This window comes from Canis lupus, chromosome 1 (genome assembly GCF_003254725.2).
Source record: "Canis lupus dingo isolate Sandy chromosome 1, ASM325472v2, whole genome shotgun sequence".
Lineage (NCBI taxonomy): Eukaryota > Metazoa > Chordata > Mammalia > Carnivora > Canidae > Canis > Canis lupus.
This window is the reverse complement of record NC_064243.1, coordinates 97,539,648-97,562,136: the sequence shown is the minus strand read 5'-3', so window position 1 is coordinate 97,562,136 and position 22,489 is coordinate 97,539,648. Positions and strand designations below refer to the sequence as shown.

The 22,489-nt window shown below is 44.3% G+C and overlaps 1 protein-coding gene across 8 annotated transcripts in view; it reads left to right on the top strand.

Annotated features, from left to right (window-relative positions):
* The window catches only part of SPIN1 (spindlin 1), a 75,262-nt gene that overhangs the window by 33,601 nt on the left and 19,172 nt on the right, over positions 1-22,489 (top strand). For 7 of the 8 annotated variants that reach the window (XM_049093281.1, XM_035701276.2, XM_049093284.1 and 4 more), the window contains 2 exons: positions 4,150-4,359; positions 19,420-19,468. In XM_049093281.1, the coding sequence (XP_048949238.1) occupies positions 4,308-4,359; positions 19,420-19,468 (101 nt within the window). In that variant the 5' untranslated portion in view covers positions 4,150-4,307. The remainder of the gene's footprint in view (positions 1-4,149; positions 4,360-19,419; positions 19,469-22,489) is intronic. The other variant, XM_025423601.3, reaches the window with a different exon arrangement.

The window sequence follows — 22,489 nt, the reverse complement described above, 5'->3', positions numbered from 1 at the left end:
TTCGTAAATGAAATTTTCTATACACATAAAAGTTGAAACTGTAGTTGAGTTATATCCATATGCCCTACATTGAGATTCTTTTGCTAATATTTTGCTACATTAATTTTTTTTGAGCCCTTTGAAAGCTTGCATGGTAAATTGCAGACGTCACAACACTTCTTAGGGATGTTTTTCCCTATAATATTTTAACTAAAAAGGTTATTTAATATTTAGGCCCTGTTGAGATTATAGCTGTATGTCAGTTTTTACGTGTTCGTGGTAATACGCATTCCTCCCACCCATGTGGAATCCTCTGTGACAGTAGCTTTAAGACAACTTGGGGGCAGCTCAGACTTCAACTCACCCTGGTGTATTTTGGCCACTAGTGCTCCCCTGTGCTTTTCCAGTAGTGGTCTGGGTATCGAGACCTTTTTGAGACTTAACATCTTTGCTTAAACAGTTGAGGAGATTTCTTTTTATGAACAGCACGGCTTGATGGTAGCAGCTGGGAGCAAATACTTTGATAATGTAACTTCTTGTATTTATTCTTTTTTGTCTGAAATGTTGAAACACTCATTTTTTATGCTTTCTGGAAATAGGATTTAGTGGCATTGAATTTTGTGGCACACTCTTCCTTTATGGGAACAATCTATATGTTTATTGTTAAAATAGGAAATTATCTAAGCAGTGCTCCTTGCAGTCTGTGTGATCATGTGCAAGCTGCTTTAGCTTCTGTGCTGCAGTGTGGTCACTGTCTGTGCCTCCTGGTGGCTGTGAGGTGCCTGAGCAGATGCACACACAGCAGTGTGTGGACGCACAGTGTGTGCCTTGGGACATATTTTTTCTGTGAAACTGTTTGTGAGAATGTTGTCCCCATTATTACGGAGAGAGGATTTTGAGTTTGAAAACTAAATTAATGACACATTTTAAAGATTGTTTAGCAAGATTGCAAACCTGGATAGTTGGCCTTATTTTAGCAAAGATGGATTTAGCAAAGGAAAATCCAGGATCCTTTCTTCCTCAGCTTTTTATTCTGAAAAATTTCAAATTGAAGTAAGAGTTCAAAGAATAGCATTGGTACTCATCACTTAGATTTGAGAATTGGTACTATGTTATTTTCATTTTCTTCTGTGTATTTCATTTTCTTTCCTGAACCATTTGAAATTCATTTTCAGACCTTATGGGAGTCTGCCTCTGAAATCTCCATGTGTGTTTCCTGAGAATGACTGTGCAACCCCAGCGTCACAAGTGTGTGCAGGGGGCCGTCAGTAATGCCCGAGTGTCCATCAGATTCTCCACTCCAGCCTGCATATCACGGCTCCTGTAGTCCAGGCTGGAGCTGTATGTGGCTGTCTAGCAGAGTGGGGCCTGCTTGCCTTGTAGACACTTGCGTGTGGCTTCTGTGTCACCCAAGTTCACCGTAAACTGGGGCTGAGGTCCAGAGGCTTGAGGAAGGGTTTCTGACAATGTCGTGTGAGCAGTGGTGCCCCTGGAGGCTGTTGGGGGATGCCCAGCTCATGTGAGGGGCACTGGCTTGAGTGGCCTTGCAGCTGAAAGCCACCTGGCCCTGTGGCGCTGTGGCACCCTTCCCCTTGTGGCGGCCACAGCATTGGGCCTCTCCAGACCTAGGACTGCCTTTCTGTGGCCTGGGACAGCATTTTCTGTAATACTTGGAAAAAAACTTTTAGAATTCCCATTCTCCTAGAAATAAGGGGTTTTTACTCTGTCACCATTTAAAGTTCTTAAAAATAATTTTTTTGTTTTGTTGACTAAATTAACCACTTAATAGAGTAACTCAAGGGAAAGTTTATTAAGGTAAAAAAATAAAATAAAAATTTTTTGAACAAATTAAATTTGTCTCTTTCCAGACAGAAGAGTGAGATTTGTTTTAGGAGAGATTTTCGAAGCATTCTGTGGCAGCTGTTGGAACAGAGCAAAGCCAGGGGCGCGAGGCGGCGCCGGGTAGTGTTCTCACTCAGGCTCTCCTTTCTTTCTGGACTCGCAGGCGTCTGGGTAGATGAGGTAGTTGGGATATTGACTGTGTCTCAAAAAACGGGGAAAACCTACCTGGATCTAAAATTTTGCACTCTTAGCTTATTCAGAAAGCTCCTTGCAGCCTTCCCCACAATGGCTCTCTCACCTCGGGCATTGCACTGTTTTGAAGTAGAACAGGGGTGACAGGTTCATCCCGGTGATCTGTGCAGTAGGGAATGTCACCGGGAGACCCTGAGTGTGCTCAGGAGAGGGGTGGGCACTTCAGGACCCCAGGAAGCTGGGTTTCTCATGGTGCAGAGCAGATTTACTCACCAGGGAGGATACATTGGTATTTGTATAGATGAAAACCTGCCTCAGTCTTCGGGTAGCTCCGTGAAGGGGTGGATGTTCTCTGGTTGGGGGATGGTGCATCGTTTGTCAAGTACCACTGAGGATGCTCTGGCGGTAAGGGGGAGCCAGTAGGGGAGGCAGGAGAGAGCTGACGTCGCCCTCGGGGTCGGAGGTGTGAGGGTGGGTTGTCCTCTCTCATGCAGGGCTGTCCCCCTGGCAGGTGGCCACGTGCTTGCCTGCTTGCTCCATTGGTTGTCCATACCTGGTGGCATGAGCCGTGGGCACTGGAGGCTTTGCCACCAAGGGTACAGGACAAGAGGGGTGAGAAAATGGAGGCAAGCAGGGGAGTAGCTTTCATGGGTGATATCCGAGGAGTTGGAGCAGTTGCAGGGGGCAGGTTGGCCCCGATGATGCCCACGAACTGTGGGACAGTGCTGAGGCCCCGGCGCACCAGGGAAGTGTGGGGTAGAGCATCCATGCAAGGGGAGGGGGACGATCAGAGGTGGTTTGAGATGAGGTCCTTGCGGTGAGGATTCCAGAGCTCTCGTAGGCTTGGTGGTCAGAAGGTGTGAGCTGTGACCCTGGAGCTTGGGGTGGGGGCAGCAGTCTTGAAAGGAGGGTGTCAGAGACCTGGGGGCAGACTGCAGGAGTGCATCGTTCTGAGGGCATGGTGAACGTGGTGGCACGGCGGAGGGGATTGGGCATGGGGGCCTCGGGCGACCCCAGGCCCAGGCGGCAGGCTGGCATGTACGATATTCCCGCGCTGTGGCCTGGTGGCCCTGTGGGTGGCAGATGGGGAGCTGTGGGCAGGAGTGGCCGCTTGTGGCCTTCTAGAGGGTGGGGGCATTGTGTAGGATGCTGGAGTGGCTGCTGGAGTGGCTGCGGGTGGACCTGGGAGATGGGTGGCAGCCTCTGCGGGGGCTCCCCAGGCCTTGGATGGTGAGGCTGCAAGCCCTAGAACCTCAAGGGGGAAGAGCCAAGTCCTGAAGAGGTGCTGCTCCTGCGCGGCATGTTCTCACTTAGATGTGTGCTGCCTCCTTTGCTCCTGAGCCCCAGTGGGGGGCCATAATCGCTGAGTGAGTTCTAACATCTGGTCATTTTTAAGTCTGCCTTGAATATGGAAAAGTTTAATATAGTTAAGAATTTTCATCCGTTAAATGGATTCTTCTCTCCTGATTAATGCTTAATGATTAATAAGGCTTTTTAATCATTTTATTCTGTTACATTTTTGTCTCGAAAATTAATTCAGCACTGCCTTCAGTTCTTGAACCTGTGAACACGTGGCCGTGGTTGCATGAAGACTAACCCCACGAGGCCCAGGGTAGTGCTGTGCATCTGTGAGATACGCAGGGGGCGTTGTCTCCACATATGTGTTACTCTGGATGCAGCGGGAATCAGATTTACCTTAAGGGATAAACTGCTTCCCTAAGATGACCAACTTTTGCATGGGTACAGGAGTTGCTGCTCTTCCCTCTGGTTTCTGGAAGCTCGGGAGTAGATAGGGCACTTGAGTCCTGTTGGCTGTGCTCCTCTCTCTGACCTGCAGGCCCCCTTCCTCTGAGGGAGAACCCTGTTCACTGCCACCCCGGTGCTTTCCCTTTATGGCTGTGGCGGCAGGATGGGTCTTGGGCTGAGTGCAGAAGGCAGATGCAGTGTGGGCGATCCCACGGCCTCCGTGGGTGGTGCAGCCCCTGGTGCCCAGGTCTGAGGAAGTCAGGCTAATTGCTTCTGGGCAGAGCACTTTGTGGCTGATGTGTTTAAAATTTTACGTTAGTTGGTGGCTCACTCGGGTAGTTTTGCTTTTGTGATGCTCTAGTAACGAACCATTACTTCACTGTTTTACAGAGTCCTTATGATTTCACATGTTTTTGCTGAACTTGTAAAAAAGGCACTTGGATGATGGATTAACAGGAACATTGAGATTCTGTGAAAAGTTTCAAATCGGAGAGTATCCACTTTTCACCCTAGTCCAGCAGCTGTGCTGCTCACTTAAATACAGATGAATGAAGACCCCATTCGGGAAGACACCTGGCCAGCGGTCCAGAGCGGATGCAGGTAGGCGGCCCCTGCCTTCGTTACTACGTGTGGAACATGAACATCCAGGAGTCTCTCACATGGCTCCTACTGGTTGGCTGTTCTTAAAACTTTGTGCTTTCCAGGGTTCCAGGCACATACATGGGAAATAATAGGTCCCTTTTTTGAAAGGCAGGGAGCATGTTAATATTTTTTTCTGTGGTCTTTCACCTTCTGGTAAATACAGATGTCTGCTAAATACAGCAAGTGAATTATAAATACTTACCTCATGGGATTATAAAATGAAGGATTTATCATTTCTTTTTGAAAGAAATGAAAGTGATTTGACTAGAACAGTATGAGTGTTAGGCTATTTAGTGATTTTAAGGAAAAAAGCTTTTGTATGTTTATTTGAAATAATTTATTGGGATGAAATGGGTGGAAATGAGACAAATATTTACTAGACACGAACTCTTGTGGCACACAGCTACTACAACAAGATAGAAGGTTAGACTTTGCATCATCTTTACTCACCCCAGAAGCAAAGGTAAAATCTTACAGGCTTACATTCTGGAATAGGTAAGTGATATTTCCTTTAGGCCTTAAGTTCTTCTCCAGTAATACATTTGAATGTTGAAAAAAGTCTGTCATAACATTTTAAGATTCTATGATAAATGAGAGAATTCTGCTGGTAAAATAATACTACAGAAATGGTTGCTGTTTGATTTAGAACTCTTTCTTACATTTATTTGGAACTCCTTTTTAGAAGATCCACAAGGATTAAGATTTTTAAGTTCCCCTTGTCTCTTCTTTATTTTAGCTCTTCTTTTGTGAAGATAATATTGATTTCAGTGTTCAGGATTTGTCAGTAAGATATGTTGGGCCAGAGATGACAGACTGAAGTGTAAGCCATCTGTGACTACGTTATCTTATCCTGGCCCTCTCAGCCACATAGACATGGGCACGCTGCACATCTTCTCAAGCCTTTGTTTTTGTCACTTAAGTAGGGGTGTGCTGTGGTATGGACCTGCTGAGGTTATTGGGAGAAGCGGGATGGGCGGGGTGGGGCTTAGTTGGGTGCCTGGTGCATTAATAGCTGTCCTACAGAAAGCATTGTTATTTATGATCATACTATTTACAATAAAATATTTTAAATTTTATCTTGTTGATTGCAAAAAGCTGTCAAGTTTTTTTTTTTATTAGTGAAACCTCCCATGTTTGTCATTTGAAATAGTGATTAATTTTCCAGGGTTCTTTTTATGCACACCATTTCAAATTCAGCAGTCCCGTTTCTTTCTTTCTTTCTTTCTTTCTTTCTTTCTTTCTTTCTTTCTTCCTTTCTTCCTTTCTTCCTTTCTTCCTTTCTTCCTTTCTTCCTTTCTTCCTTTCTTCCTTTCTTCCTTTCTTCCTTTCTTCCTTTCTTCCTTTCTTCCTTCCTTTCTTCCTTCCTTTCTTCCTTCCTTTCTTCCTTTCTTTCTTCCTTTCTTTCTTCCTTTCTTTCTTCCTTTCTTTCTGAAGCTGAGTGCAGAAGGTGCACTCAGCTTTCTTTCTTTTCTTTCTTTCTTTTCTTTCTTTCTTTTCTTTCTTTCTCCCATTTTCTTCATTGATTTTAAGTCCTTTTGGTCAGGAGAGCGAGCAAATTACACTGATTATGTCCCATGGTATAAATGCCTGAAGGATCTAAACCAAGTGATGCTGTTGCTCTTAAGGGAGAGATTGTTCATACAGCCAGTACTTTTGTTTGATCTTAGATTTTCTTTTTCCTGGACATTTCTAAGAGCACCTGGCATACGGCTAAAGACAAAGCAGGTACTCTTGTAAGTTCTCGTCGGCCCGTTGTTTGATACTTCAGTGTGAGATCATGGAGTCCCTTGTTTCCCACTGTTGTGTGACAGATCGTATTTTGGAAAGATTGCTGACCCCTTGATCAGTATTGTTTATAAAATTGTCTTAAATCATTCTTCCAATTTACATAGACCAGGGTTTTGTTGCTTTTAAATCCCTATGTCAGTTATGAATGTGCCCATTTACAAATAAAAAAAATTCACCCAAAAGGGAGGTGTCTTTTTTTCGTGGAGCAAGAAGCCTGGGTAGGCATTCCAGGATTGGTACAGTGGCTCAGCTATGCCTGTAGGCGGATTCCATCTCAGCTTACAGTGGAGGGACCTTTCTTTTCCTCTCTGGGCCTCTTGGGGCTGGACTAACACAAAGCCCGCCCCCCCCCCCGCCCCCCAAGATAGGCACAGCTGTGAGGCTCTCCTCGTGGAGCCTGGGGCCCTGGGACTCATACTGACTGGCCGACTTGCTGCATAGCCAATAGCCAGGCCAGGCACTAGGGAGGGAGCGTGTACCATGCTTGATGGGAGAAGGGTGAGGAATTTGAGGCCATGCCTTAAATGTGCCACCGTGGTAAGTAGATCAGTAGGCAGTCCCTAGTACTGGGTTCTATGGTTGACATGGAGCGTGGGTGATCAATAAAAACTTGAAAAACAAATGTTTGCATGCTCTTGCTCTTTATATATTTAGTTCAACATATTAGGAATTTTTTTTAATTTCTATTTTAATTTTTTGAAAGATTTTATTTATTTATTTGACAGAGAGAGAACCAGAGAGCACAAGTTGTGGGGGGAACAGCAGAGGGAATAGAAGAGGCAGGCTCCCTGCTCAGCAAGTGCTCGATAGTGCTTGATCCCAGATCCCAGCATCATGACCTGAGCCGAAGGCTCAACCAACTGAGCCACCCAGGCGCCCCAGGAATTTCTATTTTAAAATAACTTAGGTTTATCTATATAATTATGTTGGAATTAAATTGGTTACTAAGATAGTAATTTATATACACTTAAAGACAGGCACCAAATCCTATTATATGGTACAATGTTTTTCATGTGTTTTTTTCCTAGAGTTAGTCTCCATTTTTACTACTTTATCCAAGGTTGCAGTTTTTCCCTTTTCAGGATATACTTGAATCATACAGATAGGTACAAGGAACAGTAATACATACCCATGTGTCTAATACTGAGATTTAGCAACTACTTTTGCTGTGTTTAGTTAAAATATTTTTAAAACTTTGGTTTTAAAATTAATAAAAATTAATAAAAATTCATTGTTGAAAAAGTTAAGTTAGTGTCAAAAGACTTACAACAAAAAGCAGGCACTCTGTCCCTTCTGATGTTTACCTTTACCATTTGTAAATAATATGAGTAGGTAAATTTCTCTTGAATCTGACAGTGCTGAACCAAGTAAGGCAATGAGATGACTTTCTTTTTTTCTTTTTTTGGTACATTTTTTTTCTTGGAGTTTTAGCGATTTCTTGTTTTTTTCTATTTGCTTAAATTTCTTTGCAACTTGAAGTCTCTTAAATACTCCCAACAGCTTTATAGAACTGTCAGTATAATATGCCACATGGCCGACGCCATAGACAGCCCATTTGTCCGTGCTTCCTTTGGAACTCTTCTCCCGTTTTCCAGCCTGTCATGTGAGCTGCGTCCTCTAGCCCCACGGCTGTGCTGTCATTCTTGGAACGTCTGTTTCCTGTCTGCAGCTGGGTTCTCCTCATTTCTGGTTGCTGTGCCCTTCCTGTTTTTGGTGTGTATGCTTGCCTAGGTACAGAGTCAAGAAGCTTCCAGAGCAGACAGTGAGTGAATTCATGGTTAAAGTGACAAGTGGAGGGGCACCTGTCAGTGGTTGAGCATCTGCCCTTCGGCTCGGTCCTGGGATCAAGTCCCACATCGGGCTCCCTGCTCAGCTAAGAGTCTGCTTCTGCCTTTCCCTCTGCCCTTCCCTCGCTCATGCTCTTTCTCTGGCTCTGTCTTTCAAATAAATTTTTAAGAAACCTTTAAAATGACAAGTGGAATGTGTAGTTGGTCATATTCTCTACTTTTCTGCCTATGTAAAATGGTCTCTAATAGACTTTTCTGAAAGTGCACCTAGGTGAGGTTCTTTCTGAGACCTCACATCAACATTGTCTTCTTTCTCTCCTGCCCAGTCTTTGGTCGGGCCAAAGGTCTAGGTCGAAAATCACTGTTGCTTCAGAATCTCCGGGCATTGTTGCCCTCCTTGTCTCTGAGACCCCACCATTGCTGTTGGGGAATTGGATGCTGTTTCTGAACCTGTGTGTGTGTGTCCAGGGGTTTCTCCCTCTCCTCTGAAAACCTCTGGGCTGGATTTTTCCTTTGCTTGAGAATGTATGACAGTGCGTGTCTCTGTGGGCCTTTCTGACTCGGTGCTTGGGCTTTCCGTGTCATGTCTGTCCCCCTGTGGGGGGAGTTCTGTGTTACTTCTTTTATGTGCTCATTTCCTCTTCTCTGGAATGCATGATGCTGGGACCTCTGCTTCTGAGGCTGGGCTTTCTATTTTTTTCCCTAAACCTCTCCAATTATTCATTTCCATTTTCTCATTCTTAGGAAGTTTACTGACTTTATTTTCCAACCTTTAAAAATGATTTCAGTGAGCATTTTAAGTTTCTATGAGCTCCTTTTTTGTTCTCCTATAATTTCATTGATGCAAGTATTCTGTGGCTGTAAATTGTAATTTTAAAAAGACTTTTTTGAATTAGCCTGGCCTGTTAGGAGTGTCTTTGTATCTATTTGCTTTTTAGTCTGTTTTGTTTGGAGGTTTTCCTCAAATTTCCTGAGCTCCGAGGTGGATCCTTTAGCAAGGCACAAAAAAGTTAGTTGGAAGCTGTGTGTATAAGTGGTGCTTGGTGGCCTTCAGTTACATTATTGGGGCCTCCCAGTGTCAATATTTGGGGGTGTTTTCTCTATAGATAGGTTTTTAGATTTCCTGACAGTTTAAGGAGAGAATATTGATCAACCCTCAGATACCCTGATTTCTCCTCTGTAGTCCTGTACCTTTACATCTGTTGAAGCCTTGCCACCAGAGACCACTTCTTGTCACATGAAACTGGGCTTACTAGATTTATTCAGCAGCAGGGAGAGTGCCCTTGACAGCCTCAGCCTCCCAGGGAGATTTCACAAGATGCAGAGCTGTTCCCAGGGAGGACTGTGTGAGTTGGTAGAGTTGGAGACACTGAATGTGATGTGGATGAGATTGGTGAGGATTCCTAATTTAAACAAGGTGCTGGAACAGAAAGGGTTTTTATCTTTGGGAAATCTGAGTCCACTCGAAATTTACAGCTAGTAAAAGGCCTGTCTGGTAGCTGTTGCAGCTTCAGCTCCAGACCACCATGATAACGCAGATATCGCAGTACTATGTGTCAGATGAATTTCTTGGTTTCTCGGTGTGTATATGAGTTATGTGTATGCTCTACTGCAGTCTACTGTGTGCAGTAGTGTTATGTCTGTTTTTCTTATTTATCCATTTTAGAGAGAGTGCATGAGGAGGGGGAAAGGACAGGCAGAGAGAGGAGGAGAATCACACAGACTCCCCACTGACTATTGAGCCCGATGCAGGGCTGATCCCACCACCCTGGGATCGTGACCTGAGCTGAAACCGAGTCAGATGCTCCACTGAGCCACCCAGGCCCCCCTCCCCCACCGCCCTTTTTAAGTAAACTCCATGCCCAGTGTAAGACTTGAACTCACAGCCCAGAGACTGACTTACATGCTCTACAGACTGACCCAGCCAGCTGCCCTGATAGCGTTATGTCTACAAAACAGTGTACATACCTTAATTTTAAAAAGTCAAGTCCTAAAAAATGCTAACCATCTGAACTTTCAGCAAGTCTTAAGCACTGATCACAGAACACTGTAATAAATATTGTAATAATGAAAAGATTTGGAATATTCTGAGAATTACCAAAATGTGACACAGAGACACGAAGGGAGCAAATGCTGTTGGAAAAATGACGCTGACTTGCTCCATGCAGGGTTGCCACAAACCTTCGGTTTGTAAAAAGCACAGTATCTGCAAAGCACAGTAAAGTGAGGCTCAATAAGAGGCGTGAGTGTTTTTGGAACATCCATCCCTAAATGAGCTTCTGTTAAAGCAGTTTGAGTGAATGTAGTTTTTCTTAGGTGTCACAGTTTAGTACAGTTTCAATAACTTTTCTGAGTCTACTAGAACAGTTTATTTTGTAAATTATGCCTCTGTTTGTTTTCACATTTCAATCATCAAATAGATGTAGCACCTAGTAAAGGATCTTGTTCTGTTTTCTTTTGGACAATCTGTGATCAAGTGACTGATGCCACCCTGACACCAGGGCGCCTCTGTTACTTGTCCCCTGCATGGTGTGTGCTGATGACACTCCTCAGCAGTATGAGAGTGCCTCCTTACCGCTCTTCACAGCTCGGGCATTCCCACTCATTTGTTCGGAGGCCACTTAGTTGGACATCAAGGTTCTTTCTGCTCTTCCTTATTAGACGTGATGACTACAATAAATAGGCTTGTCTGTTTGTCCTGCCAGTGTGTTGTCATTGGGATAGCTTTCCAGAGAGAGAAGGACTCAGATCTTAAATGCATATGCAATTCTGTAAGGTATTTGTGGACTTTGTACCATTTTGTCCTCTTAGGCAGTCGAAGCAAGTCTCCCCCAGACTTGGTGCTGTAGTGTGTTGTCAGAAGGGTGAGGAAGGAATCTCTACTTTCATGTATGAGGTGAATATCACATCCTGTAGGGCCTTCCCTTTTCTGTTTTGTTTTTTCTTTTTTCTTTAAATTGAATTTGCCAACACGTAGTATAACATCAAGTGCCCTCCTCGGTGCCCGGCACCCAGTTACCCCATCCCCCACCTCTCTCCCTTCCCTTTTCTGTTCTTATCTCCCCTGATTTTCTTCTACTTTTAGAAGCTCTTTTAAAGTCAGTTACTAACCTTTGTGATAGGAGTTATTTCTTAACCCTTGCCGCTGTGTGGCGCTGGCTCCTTGGAGAGGACTTTGCTTAAGTCCCTGGCCTCTTGTTCCCATCTACGTGGGTCTCAGCCTCCGTCACAGAAGCCATGCTGGACTTCTGCACTCCTAGCTTATGTCTGTGGTTACTTTGTGAATCTTTTCTTTCCTGTTTTCTGAAGAATATCCTCCAGTGACTTCCAGAGATTTGTGGGAGATGTAACTTTTGAGGCCACATGTGAACATAAGGTATGGAAGTCTGGGTTCAAAGTCCTTTTGCCTCCATTTTGTGGGTATTGCTTTCTGGTTGATGATGAAAGAGTATGTCTGGTACCTCTTTATTTTTTTAAAAAAGACTTTTTAAAAAGGACTTTATTTTTCTTAAAGCAGTTTTAACTGCCCAGCAAAATTGAGCGGAATATATGTTTTTCATATACTCCTGGTGCCCTCTCCCTTGGCCTCACCTACTAGCAGTATCTCCCAGCTGATAGTACATTGGTTACAGCTGATGCAACTACAGTGCTATGTCATGATCACCCAGAGTCCATTGTTACCTTAAGGTTCACTCTCGGTGCTGTATATTCTGTGGGGTTTTGACAAATGTATAATCACTCACATCCACCTTTCTGGTATCATTCAGAGTAGTTTTACTTCCTAAAAAATCCTCCTATTTTCCAGCTATTCATTTCTCTCTCCCCCTAAGCCCTAGCCGCCACTGACCTTTTACTGTATCCATAGATCTGCCTTTCCCAGGATGTCATAGAGTTGGAATTCTGTGTAGCCTTTTCAGATTGGCTTCTTTTCACTTAGCAGTATGCACTTAGGGTTTTCCATGTCTTTCTATGACTTGATAGCTTGTCTTTTTCAGTAGTGAGTAATACTCCGTTTGTGGACGTACCATGGTGTATTTATCCAGTCACCCACTAAAGGATGTCTTGGATGCTTCCAAGTTTAGGGAATTCTTTTTTTTATTTTTTTTTATTTTTTATTTATGATAGTCACAGAGAGAGAGAGAGAGAGAGGCAGAGACACAGGCAGAGGGAGAAGCAGGCTCCATGCACCGGGAGCCTGATGTGGGATTCGATCCCAGGTCTCCAGGATCGCGCCCTGGGCCAAAGGCAGGCACTAAACCGTTGCGCCACCCAGGGATCCCAAGTTTAGGGAATTCTAAATAAAGCTGCTGTACACATCCATCGGCAGGTTTTTGTGTGGACATGTTTCCAGCTTCTTTGGGTACATATCAAGGACCATAATTGCTAGATCACATGGTAAGAGTATGGTTTGTAAGAAGCCACCAAACTGTCTTCCAGTGCGGCTGCACCAGTCTGCCTTCTTTCCTCCATGAATGCAAGTTCCTGTTGCTGTACATCCTCTCCAGTGCTTGATGTTGGTGTTTTGGATTTTGGCCATTCTATTAGATGTGTAGTGGTATCACATTGTTTTTAGTTTGCATTTCCCTCATGACATATGATGTATAGACCATCTTTTCATATAAGTTTTTTTGCCATCTCTGTTTTTTAGTGTTAAGCTCTTTGGGCCATGTTTAATCAGGTGGCTTTCTTATTGCTGAATTTTAAGAATTCTTTGTATATTTTGGATAACAGTCTACATCAGTTTTCTTCTGATTGTCTTGTCATTTTCTTGATAGTGTCTTTCACAGAGCAGCAGTTTTTTAATATTAATGAAATCCAATTTCATTATAATTCATAATCTTATTAATTTCTTTCATAAATTAGGCCATTGGTGTATTATCTAAAAAGTCATCAACATAACCAAGGTCATTTGGATTTTTTCCAATGTTAACTTTTAGGAGTTTTACAGTTTTTCACTCTGCATTTAGGTCTGTGATCCATTTTGCATTAATTTTTGTGAAGCATGTAAGATCTGTGTCTAAATTCATTTTTTTGCACACGATGTCTAAGTTGTTCCAGCATCATTTATTTAAAAAGACTGTCTTTTTGGGACACCTGGGCGGCTCAGTGGTTGAGCATCTGCCTTTGGCTCAGGGCATTGATCCCAGGGTCCTGGGATTGAGTCCTGTGTCAGGCTCCTGTGCAGGGAGCCTGCTTCTCCCTCTGCCTCTTTCTGTGTCTTTCATGAATAAAGTCTTTTTTTAAAAAAAGACTGTCTTTTCTGTATCGTACTGTTGTATTGCCTTTGCTCCTTGTCAAAGATCAGTTGACCATATGTGGGTCTTTTTCAGGGTTTTCTGTTTGATCTATTTGTCTATTCTTTAGCAGGTACCATGCTGTTTTGATTAGTGTAGTTTTTATAATATGTCTTAAAGTCAAGTACTGTCAGTCCTCTTTGTTCTCCTCCTTCAGTATTGTGTATGCTGTTTGGATCTTCTTCTCCCTATAAGCTTTAGAACTAGTTTATTGATAGCCACAAAATAACTCGCTAGGATTTGTGTTGGGATTGCCTTGAATCTATAGATCAAGTTGGGAAGAACTGACATCTTGACAATATTGAGTCTTTCTGTTGCTGAATATGGAGTATCTTTCCTTTTTTTTTTTTTTTTTTTTTAGTATCTTTCCATTTAGATAGTTCTTTGATTTCTTTCACCACTTTTATAGTTTTCCTCGTATCTATCTTGTATATAGGGTCTGTAGTTACGTCTCCTCTTTGATTTCTCATGTTAGTAATTTGTTCTCTCTTCTTGTTACCCTGTTTAGAGATTTATCAGTTTTGATCTTTTCAAAGAATGAACTTTTGATATTATTGATTTCTTGTTTAAAATATTATTGGTTTCTGTTATAATTTTTATAATATCTTTTGCTTGTATTTAATATGGTTTCCTCTTTTAGTTTTTTAAGATGGAAGCTTAGATTTTTTATTTTAGATCTTTCCTTTTTTCTAATACGTGTATTCAGTGCTATAAATTTCTTTCCGAAAAAATAAATAAATAAATAAATAAATTTCTTTCCGTGCACTGTTTTCCCTGCATCCCACAAATTTTGTAAATCGTATTTTCATTTTCATTTAGTTCAAAACATTTTTAAGTTTGTCTTGTGATTTCTTCTTTGAACTTTGTATTTACATGTGTGTTTAATCTTTGAGTATTTGGGGATTTTCCAGCTACTTTTCTCTTATTGAATTTATTTTGATTTTATTGTTTTTGAGCAGTTTTAGGATTTCTGTTCTTTTAAATGTGTTAAGATTTGTTTTATGATCTGGAATGAATGCTTCATGGGAGCTTGCAAAGAATGTATATTCTGCTGTTGTTGGTCTGTTGATGTCCATCACATCCATTTGATTTGTGGTAGTGTTGGGTTTGACTGTCCTCACTGATTTTCTGCCTGCTGGGTCTGCCCATTTTTGATAGAGGGGTATTGAAGCATCAAGTATGATAGTGGTTTCCTCAGTTTCTCTTCGTAGTTCTGACAGTTTGCCTCATGTGGTTTGATGTGCTGTTGTTAGGTGCACACATGTTAGGGATTGTCCTATCTTCCTAGAGGATTGATTGCTTTATCATAATCTCTCTCTTTTTCCTTGATGACTTTTCTTGCTCTGGAATCTCTCTGAAATTAATGTAGCTACTCTCGCTTCTCTGATCAGTGTTAGCATGGTATATCTTTTTCCTTCTCTCTACTTTTAATCTAAATATGTCTTTATATTTAAAGTGGATTTATTGTGGAGAGTATATAGTATGGTCTTGTTTTTTGTTCCACATTGGCAGTCTTGGTCTTTTAATTGGTGTACTTAGACATACTTAAGGTGACTATTGGATTAATATGCTATATTTGTTTTGTTCTTTTATTTTTTAAGAGACTGTCTTATAGTTTGCAGGATACATTTATAACTAATCCAATTCACTTACAGGTAAGCTACTATAATAAGTACTTGTTAGTATTCTGAAAAAAATGTTAACCAGTTCTAGTAAGAAGAATAAAAACAAAAGGTTTTGTTTTACCTTCACTGATTCCATCTCTAATGATCTTTCTACACATTTGAGTTTCTCAGTTGTATCATTTTTTCTTCTCTCTAAATAATTTCTGTTAACATTTCTTGTAGCTCAGGTGTCTTGGCAACAAATTCTCTTAACTTTTGCTTGTTTGAGCAGGTCATCATCAGCTCCACTCTTGAAGGGTAGCAGAATATAAAATTGCAGGTTTTTAATTTTATCCCAGCACTTGAGGTCTCTCAATCTGCTCTATGTGGGCTTTCTGAGGAGTCATTGGATGTGATTCTTGCTCCTTTCCTCCACGCGTAAGATGTTTTTTCTCTGGCTTTATCAGGAGTTTTTCTGTGTCCTTGATTTGCGGTGGTGTGAATATGACGCACTTCTCTGTGGTTTCGGGGCACTTATCCTGCCTGGTCTTCTCTGGGTTAGTGTCTGACATCAGTTTGGGGAAATAGTCACTTCATTTACTTCTCGTATTCCCCTTGTATTGTGTTACTTCTTTGAAGTTGTCCCAAGGTGCTTGGATATTCTGATTTATTTTTTCCTGTCTTGGTCTTTTTCTCTTAGCTTTTCAGGTTTGGGGGTTTCTGTTGGCATGTCCAGAAGCTCCAGGATTCTTCCTCAGCCCCGATCAGTGATTGCTGGGTTCATATTGGCTGCGTTTCTCACTGCTCCTGGTCCTTGCCCTCGGGCTTTCTTCCTTTTCTCCCTTCCACTCTCCCCTGCCTTGTATGGTTTTAATCAAGCACTTTCCATGATGCCACTTTCTCCATGGTGAGTCCCCCAGACACATCTTCATTCCCATTATGGTGTGATCTCTGCCATATCTTTTTAATTTTTTCTGATAACTTCTCTCTGTTTACGTTACTCATCTTTTCTAACGTGTTGTCTACATTTTTTTTCGTTAGAGCCCCTGGCTTATTATTGATAGTTACTTATAATTCTTGGTCTGATAATTCCACCATCCCCGTCATCCCTGGGTCTAGTTTGAATGCTTGCTTTCTCCTCAAACCACGTTGTTTGCTTTTTAATGTGCATTATAATTTTTTGACTAAGACACAATGTACGGAAGAAGGAAGCCCATCAGTCTGCAGTGATGTGACGACGGGCCATGTGGGTTGCACAGTTTGTGGTGCTGTGATCCCGTCTCCTTTTGTGAGTTGTGCCACTGGATGACCACCTCCTCCTGTGGGGTAGGACAGCAGGCAGCTGGACTTTGCATGTCCCTTCCCTCAGGCCAGCTGGGCTTGGGTATGAACCCCAGAGGTTAGGCTCTTGAGGGCAGGCCTTGTGAAGACTTGAATGCTTCATTGAGTTCTACATGTGTACTTTCCCCTCCCTCTGCTGGAAGCAGGAGGAGATTTTTCTCTGATCTTTCCTGAGAACTTGGTGGAGCTCCCAGGGTGAAACCTGCAGAAGCTTGGAGCCCTGCGTTCCCTCAGCAAGACTGGTGGCTGGAGGGTTTGTCCCAGACTTGTCCACACAGAGGCTCCAGCTGCCTGTCGCTCGGGCGTCCCTGCCCTGGTTCCCGCAGAAGCTTCTGCCTCTTAGTTCTGTCTCCTTGTCCATATCCCCAGGTCTGTCTCTGCTTTGGGGAGCAGTGGTTCACCCTGTGACTTCGCTTCTCTGGCCAGTCGAAGAAGAGTTGTTGATTCTTCATCTTGTTCAGCTTTCTGCTGGTTAGGGGGCAGGGAAACTTCAGCTCCTCAGGTGCCACCTCAGAACCGTCCTTTCTGCCCACCACGCTCGGTTTTCAGGAGCTCTTGCTTTCCCTCTTATTCCCATGTGGTGACTGTGATGGCCTCAGGGTTCTTGAGGATACCAGTTCTTTCACTTCATCTGTATAGCTCTGAGATCATTCCATGAACAGCGAGCTGCTCGTCTTAGAGCATGCATACAGGTGGGGGATTCTTGAGTGATAAAGAGAAGACTGTGTCCACCGTGGTCCTCCTCTGGCTGGGGTGTGTGGTGACTTGTGGGCCGGAGCTTTGCTTGGCATGCAGATGGCACAGCCCAGATGCTAAGCTGCCCTGTCCTGCAGTGCTCCACGTGGGAGGGGAGGGTGCAGATGCCTGTGGCAGGTCCAACAGACCTTGGGCGATCCTTCATGTCTGCTTGCTTACCTGCTCTCTTCAGCCCATCCACCCCAGGCCTTGAGATGTTCTGGGGATGCTTCAGGGAGATCTGCTCTCCTTCCGGGCTGTGTCTTCCCGGGGGGCTGGACTGGGTCGAGGTCGGGAGGATGTCCCTCTGGCGTCACCTATGAACAGTAACAGAGTCCTGCACAGACCGGTCGGCCGTCTGTCTCCCTGTTTACTTAACTTTAAAATTATAAATGTAGTATTAGGAAATGTGTGTTAAAACACACTCTTCAATATGAGGCCAAGGAGAGAATGCTTTGGGGATAACCCACAAGCCTTCCTCCTTCAGCCAGGGAACCACCATCCTGAGCTTGTGGTCTTGAGGCTCTTTGTTCTCTGTATAGTTTTGCTGCTCAGCATGAATTTTGATGACCTTAGTACCTGCTGTGATAGCTGCATCCCATGGATTGTGTTTCCAGTTTTCTTCAAGGTCTGATTTCATTGTGATTTTTGTCTTTGAACTATGGACTTTTAGAAGTTTGGTGTTTAATGTTCAAAAAAACAGGTATTTGCGGATACTATTTCTGGTTTAATTCTGATGTGGTCAGAGCACGAACTTCTTATGATTTCAGGTTAAGTGTATGGAGGGTTTGTGTTAGGAGCAGGTGGTGTGTCGGGGTGAACGTCTCGAAAAAATGCACGTTGGCTGTTTATGGAGTTCGGGTCTTCTGTGTCCCCACCAATTTTCTACCCACTTGCTATGTCCGTTACCGAGAGAGGAATTCAAGTGTGTACAGGGAACGGGGGATTTTTCCTGCCGGGGTTGTCAGGTCTTGCTGCGTGTACCTCAGTGTCCTGGGACAAGGTTCACACGCAGCCTGTGGTTAAATGTGGCTTCTTGGTGTGTGTATGTGTGCTGTAACTGTGTGCTCCATTGGGGCTGGAGGCTGCTAAGTCCATGCACAGGGCTTCCTCAGGCTAGCCCCACACACACTCTTCTGTCCTGGCTCCGCTCTTTCTGACAGTGAATCTGGAGCCAGGATTCTCTTTGTGTCCATACATTTAATGCTTCTTTCATTGGCTGGCTGTCTTAAAAGTATTTTATTGGTTGCTGGTTTTTAGAAACGTGATTTAGGATGTGCCTTCGTCTGGTCATCGTTGGCATCATTGAGCTTGCTGGCCACGTGGTTGTGCACTTACTGCATCGAGAGGGCTCCCTTCTTCCAGAGTTGTTGTTTCTTTGCCATGCAGCCCCCTGTGTCATTGGTGCAGTTCGCTGTACCTGGGGCCAGGCGACACTGGCCCGCAGGCTACCAGGGCCGTTCCCCGCTGCTGGACAGCAGCACTGGTCTTTGTGTCTGTCGGGCCTGGCCTGTGGCTCACCACATCTGCTCATCTTCATTTCAGAGCATCTATTTTCCACCCGGTCATTCCCGTCCTTTCTTTTCTCATATTTTTTTTAAGTTGTATCTTCCTTTATGTATTTGAGAGTATTTATTACAGCACTTTTAGCACCTCTGCTAGTTACTTACACTGACTGGGTGTGGTGCATGGTGCCGCTCCCCATTGGTAATGTGTTGTGGCACATCGGGATCCCCTTGGCCTCTTGAGTTTGTTGGGTCAGCAAATGCCAGGATGGGCAGTAGCAGTTTTTATTCGTAGGGCTCCTTCAGCCTTCCTGCTGAGGGGCCATCTCTTTGTGGCTTTTACTGATGGCCCACAGGTTCAAATAGGTGGCTAGCTGGACTTGGAACAACTTCCTGCTCCCCCCACCTCCAGGTGTTTGGAGGCCCTCTGAGACCCCCTGGCCCCCTGTCCTCCCAGCTCTGGCTCTCAGCTTGGCGTACCAACTGCTTCTGGTTTCCTTCTCTTCCTGTCATCCGCATGTTGCCCTGGGAACACGGTCTGGGTCAGCATGGGGCCCCGTATGGCCTTCTCATCCCGGGTCTTGTCCTGCCCATCGTCCCAATGGCCGACACCCAGGTCTGTCTGCTGCACCCATAGTGGCTGGTAGCAAGAACACAGTTTCTCTACCTGCTAACTTCACGCAGGATCCTTATTCACTTTTGTAATATCTGTCCATGTGATTTTGGGTGGTTTTTCGTGGCTGATTTAGGGAGGTAAGCTGTTGTTCTTGTCATTTTATCTTCCCAGAACTCCTCTTATCTCCTTTTTAAAAGTTAGATACGTAAATGGCTTTCTATATGTTGGCTGTTTATGGTTTATTTTCATTTCATGCTTTATATAGCAGCTTTTCAGAATTTATTTTTTCCCAAGTTCTGAAGTCTTTTCTGTCCAGTTTTTATTGACTTATGTTCACTTCTCTTTTAGGCCATGCTGGTGTGTCTGCAAGCATGATGAAGAAAAGGACATCCCACAAGTAAGCAACTCTGAAACTTGCTTTTAGCTAGCAGGTGTGGCCTTAGGTGGCATAGAGTTTGAGACACCAGTGTGATGCCGTCTCCCGCTGCATGTTGGGGACAGGCATGCAGTCATGCCCCTTGGCCTTGGCCTGGCCTTCCCTGTCTTAAAGCCCCTGGCCCATGATTTCCCCTCCAGCTCCATGGGGCTAGACTGTTGTGGTGCGGGTGGCAGGTGTGTTGTGAACCTCTTCTGCTTTTGTCCTCGGAAAGGCTGCACGTTCTTGGCATGTGGGGTCTCTTCTCAGATCTGCTGCTGGACAAGAAGCTCCCTGGGGACAGAGGCCTGAACTCATGCTTGAGGGCCTGCCTAGCATGCTGACAGGCACTTGCTCACTGCTTTATAATGTCTCCAAATAAATGAAAAGCTTGTAATTTAGAAAAGGCATATGCATGTTGAAAGACAAATGAAAAAACTGTATTTTAAGTGACTGGTATGTCATAAATCCTAAATTCTATAGGTACTAGAATAAAAAGCCACTTTTCTCCCTCAAGTCTTTGCATACAACATAGTTCATTTAAAAAGAACATTGAGACCCTCTCTTAAATGAAAATACCGTGCTTGTACTGAATTACATTTAATGAGTTTCACAGAACCCACCAGGTTCTGGTCGTTGCTACTGCCCCACGGAAACCACTCTTAACGATCCAGTTCTGATTGTTTGAGTCTTAATTGTAGACTCCTAACCCTGGAAGAAACCCTTGGGTCCTAGCTACCACCTCCGGAGCCTCTCCGTACAGCAGTTCTTTCCAAATTATTCATACTGAAAGGCTTGTGAAGCACCTCAGTCACCACCCTTTGTGGGCGAAGAACACGAGACACTGTGGCTGTTGCAGAGGCTCTGGATGTGTAAGCGTGCTTTTCTCTGACGCTCGGTGGTCAGAGCACACGTGCTTCCTCGTGGACATGTAAATATCTGTAGTGCGAGGGTCAGCAGATGACTTGGGATATAAAGTGTGATGTTGAGGTGAGTACGTGTGTCCTGGAGGTTTGATAAAGCACCTCCCAGATTTCGTGGATTTGCCCATTACCTTCATCGTTCTGTCACGTCCAGTGATCTACTTCATCTAATAAATTGCTCTTCGTGATCAAACCATAGCATCACTGGAAATGGTAAACCATCCCTTGACCCAAGTAGAAGGTAACAAAACAAACACAAGCCTTAAGTATTAGGTAACGACAGAAACATAAATACAGCAGGGGAGAGAAGCAGAGCACAATGTTAACTCTGGAAGGCCAGAACAGTTCCCACAAAACAGATTTTGCCAGTCAGTTAATACTGGGCTATAAGAATGTAATGTGCGTTCAGTTTTATCCTGTTTTACACATTCCTGGGTGTCTGTGACTAGAAGATCCTTTACTCAGGATTTTGGGTCCTGTTGGGTTTGTGCAAGGATTTCACGAGCCCCGTCGGAAGCACTGTCGTTTGTTAACTCCTGGCTCTGAGGTGCTGATTATTTCTTGCCCTGGAGCACGAGGAATAAACACCTACCTATTAAAGCTTTGCAGTCTATATATGTGCCAGCTGAAAGCCCTGGTCCCCTGTGCTCTTTGGTGCACTAGCTTGGACTAGTGCTTGTTCCAGTTGAAAGAGTGGAGGGCTATGACCAAGGTACTTTGTAGCCAGAGGGAGCCAGGAAGAAAGGAAAGCCCGGCGGTCCCATATGCCTGTGTCTTCTAATTGCCGCGTACATCTGAAGATGGAGAAAAGAGGGACGATGCACGAGTGTACACATTTCACAACAAGTGGCCTCTGGAGGGGCCAGAACACTGGTGGAGTAGCCCTGGGCCAGGAGCTGGTTCGAAGCGGGATGCTGGATGGCTCTGCTGGGCGCCTCGGCACTTTGTTCCACCTGCCTCGTACCACTTTCTATACCTAAAAATCCTCCTGTGGACCAGGATGGTCCCTTTCCACAAGGAAAATGTGTGTGGAAGCCACGTACAGAGAAGCAGACCCGGAGCCTCACTCTGCCCTGTGCTTCCTGCACTGCTGCCCTCCAGCACGCAACCCATTGATCTGTGGCCACGCCGCACCCCATGTGGTTGGGGGAGATTGAGCAGACACCCCACTGCTGGACAGAGGCACAGAGACACCCAGCAGACGAGTACGGTGGGGCCCCTGTCCCTGTGGGTACCAGCAGGATTCAGGGGTTCAGGTCTGTGCTGGAGCACTGCTGCCCCCAGAAGTTTGTGGAGCTACGGAACAAATGTGCGTGCCTACTGCTGGCCAGTCCTCTCATGGTGTTCTAGGAGCACATTGGTGACAGGCGTCTCCCGGCCCCACCCACGGTAAAAGTGCGGGTGGCCCTAGGACAGCCTGGGCCTAGAGCTGCATGGGTTTACGTGGACTGGGCTGCTTTCCATAAACACAGGACGGCGCTGAAAATTATCTTCTCTTCCTTATGGTTGTCTTCACAACCGTCTCTTTTTCCCCAGCTTACGTGATTGTAAAAATGTGGCATATGATACAGCTAACATAAAAAATAGGTGTTAATTGATAGTTCTGTTACCAGTAAGGATTCTGGTCAAGCTGTTCCATTTTGAGTAGGTCAGGAGTTTTATCCAGATTGTTGACCATGTGGGGGTCAGTGCCCCAATCCCTTTTTGTTCAAGGCTCAGGAGTACTTTTTGAAGGGAAGGTACAGTTGAGGCGCGTCTAAGGTGAGTTTAGCTATAGTTGTTCTTTGTTTCAGTTCTTCTTTTTTATTTTTTTTTAAAGATTTTATTTATTTATTCATGAGAGATACAGAGCGAGGCAGTGACACAGGCAGAGGGAGAAGCAGGCTCCCTGTGGGGAACCCAATGCAGGACTCGATCCCAGGACTCTGGGATCATGCCCTGAGCCAAAGGCAGGCGCTAAACTGCTAAGCCACTGAGGCGTCCCTGTTTCAGTTTTTAAATGGACATCTGGTTCTTCCCTAATTTGAAGAGTGGATGCATTTCCACTTCCAGGGTTTTGGTATATTTTCCGCTAATGGAC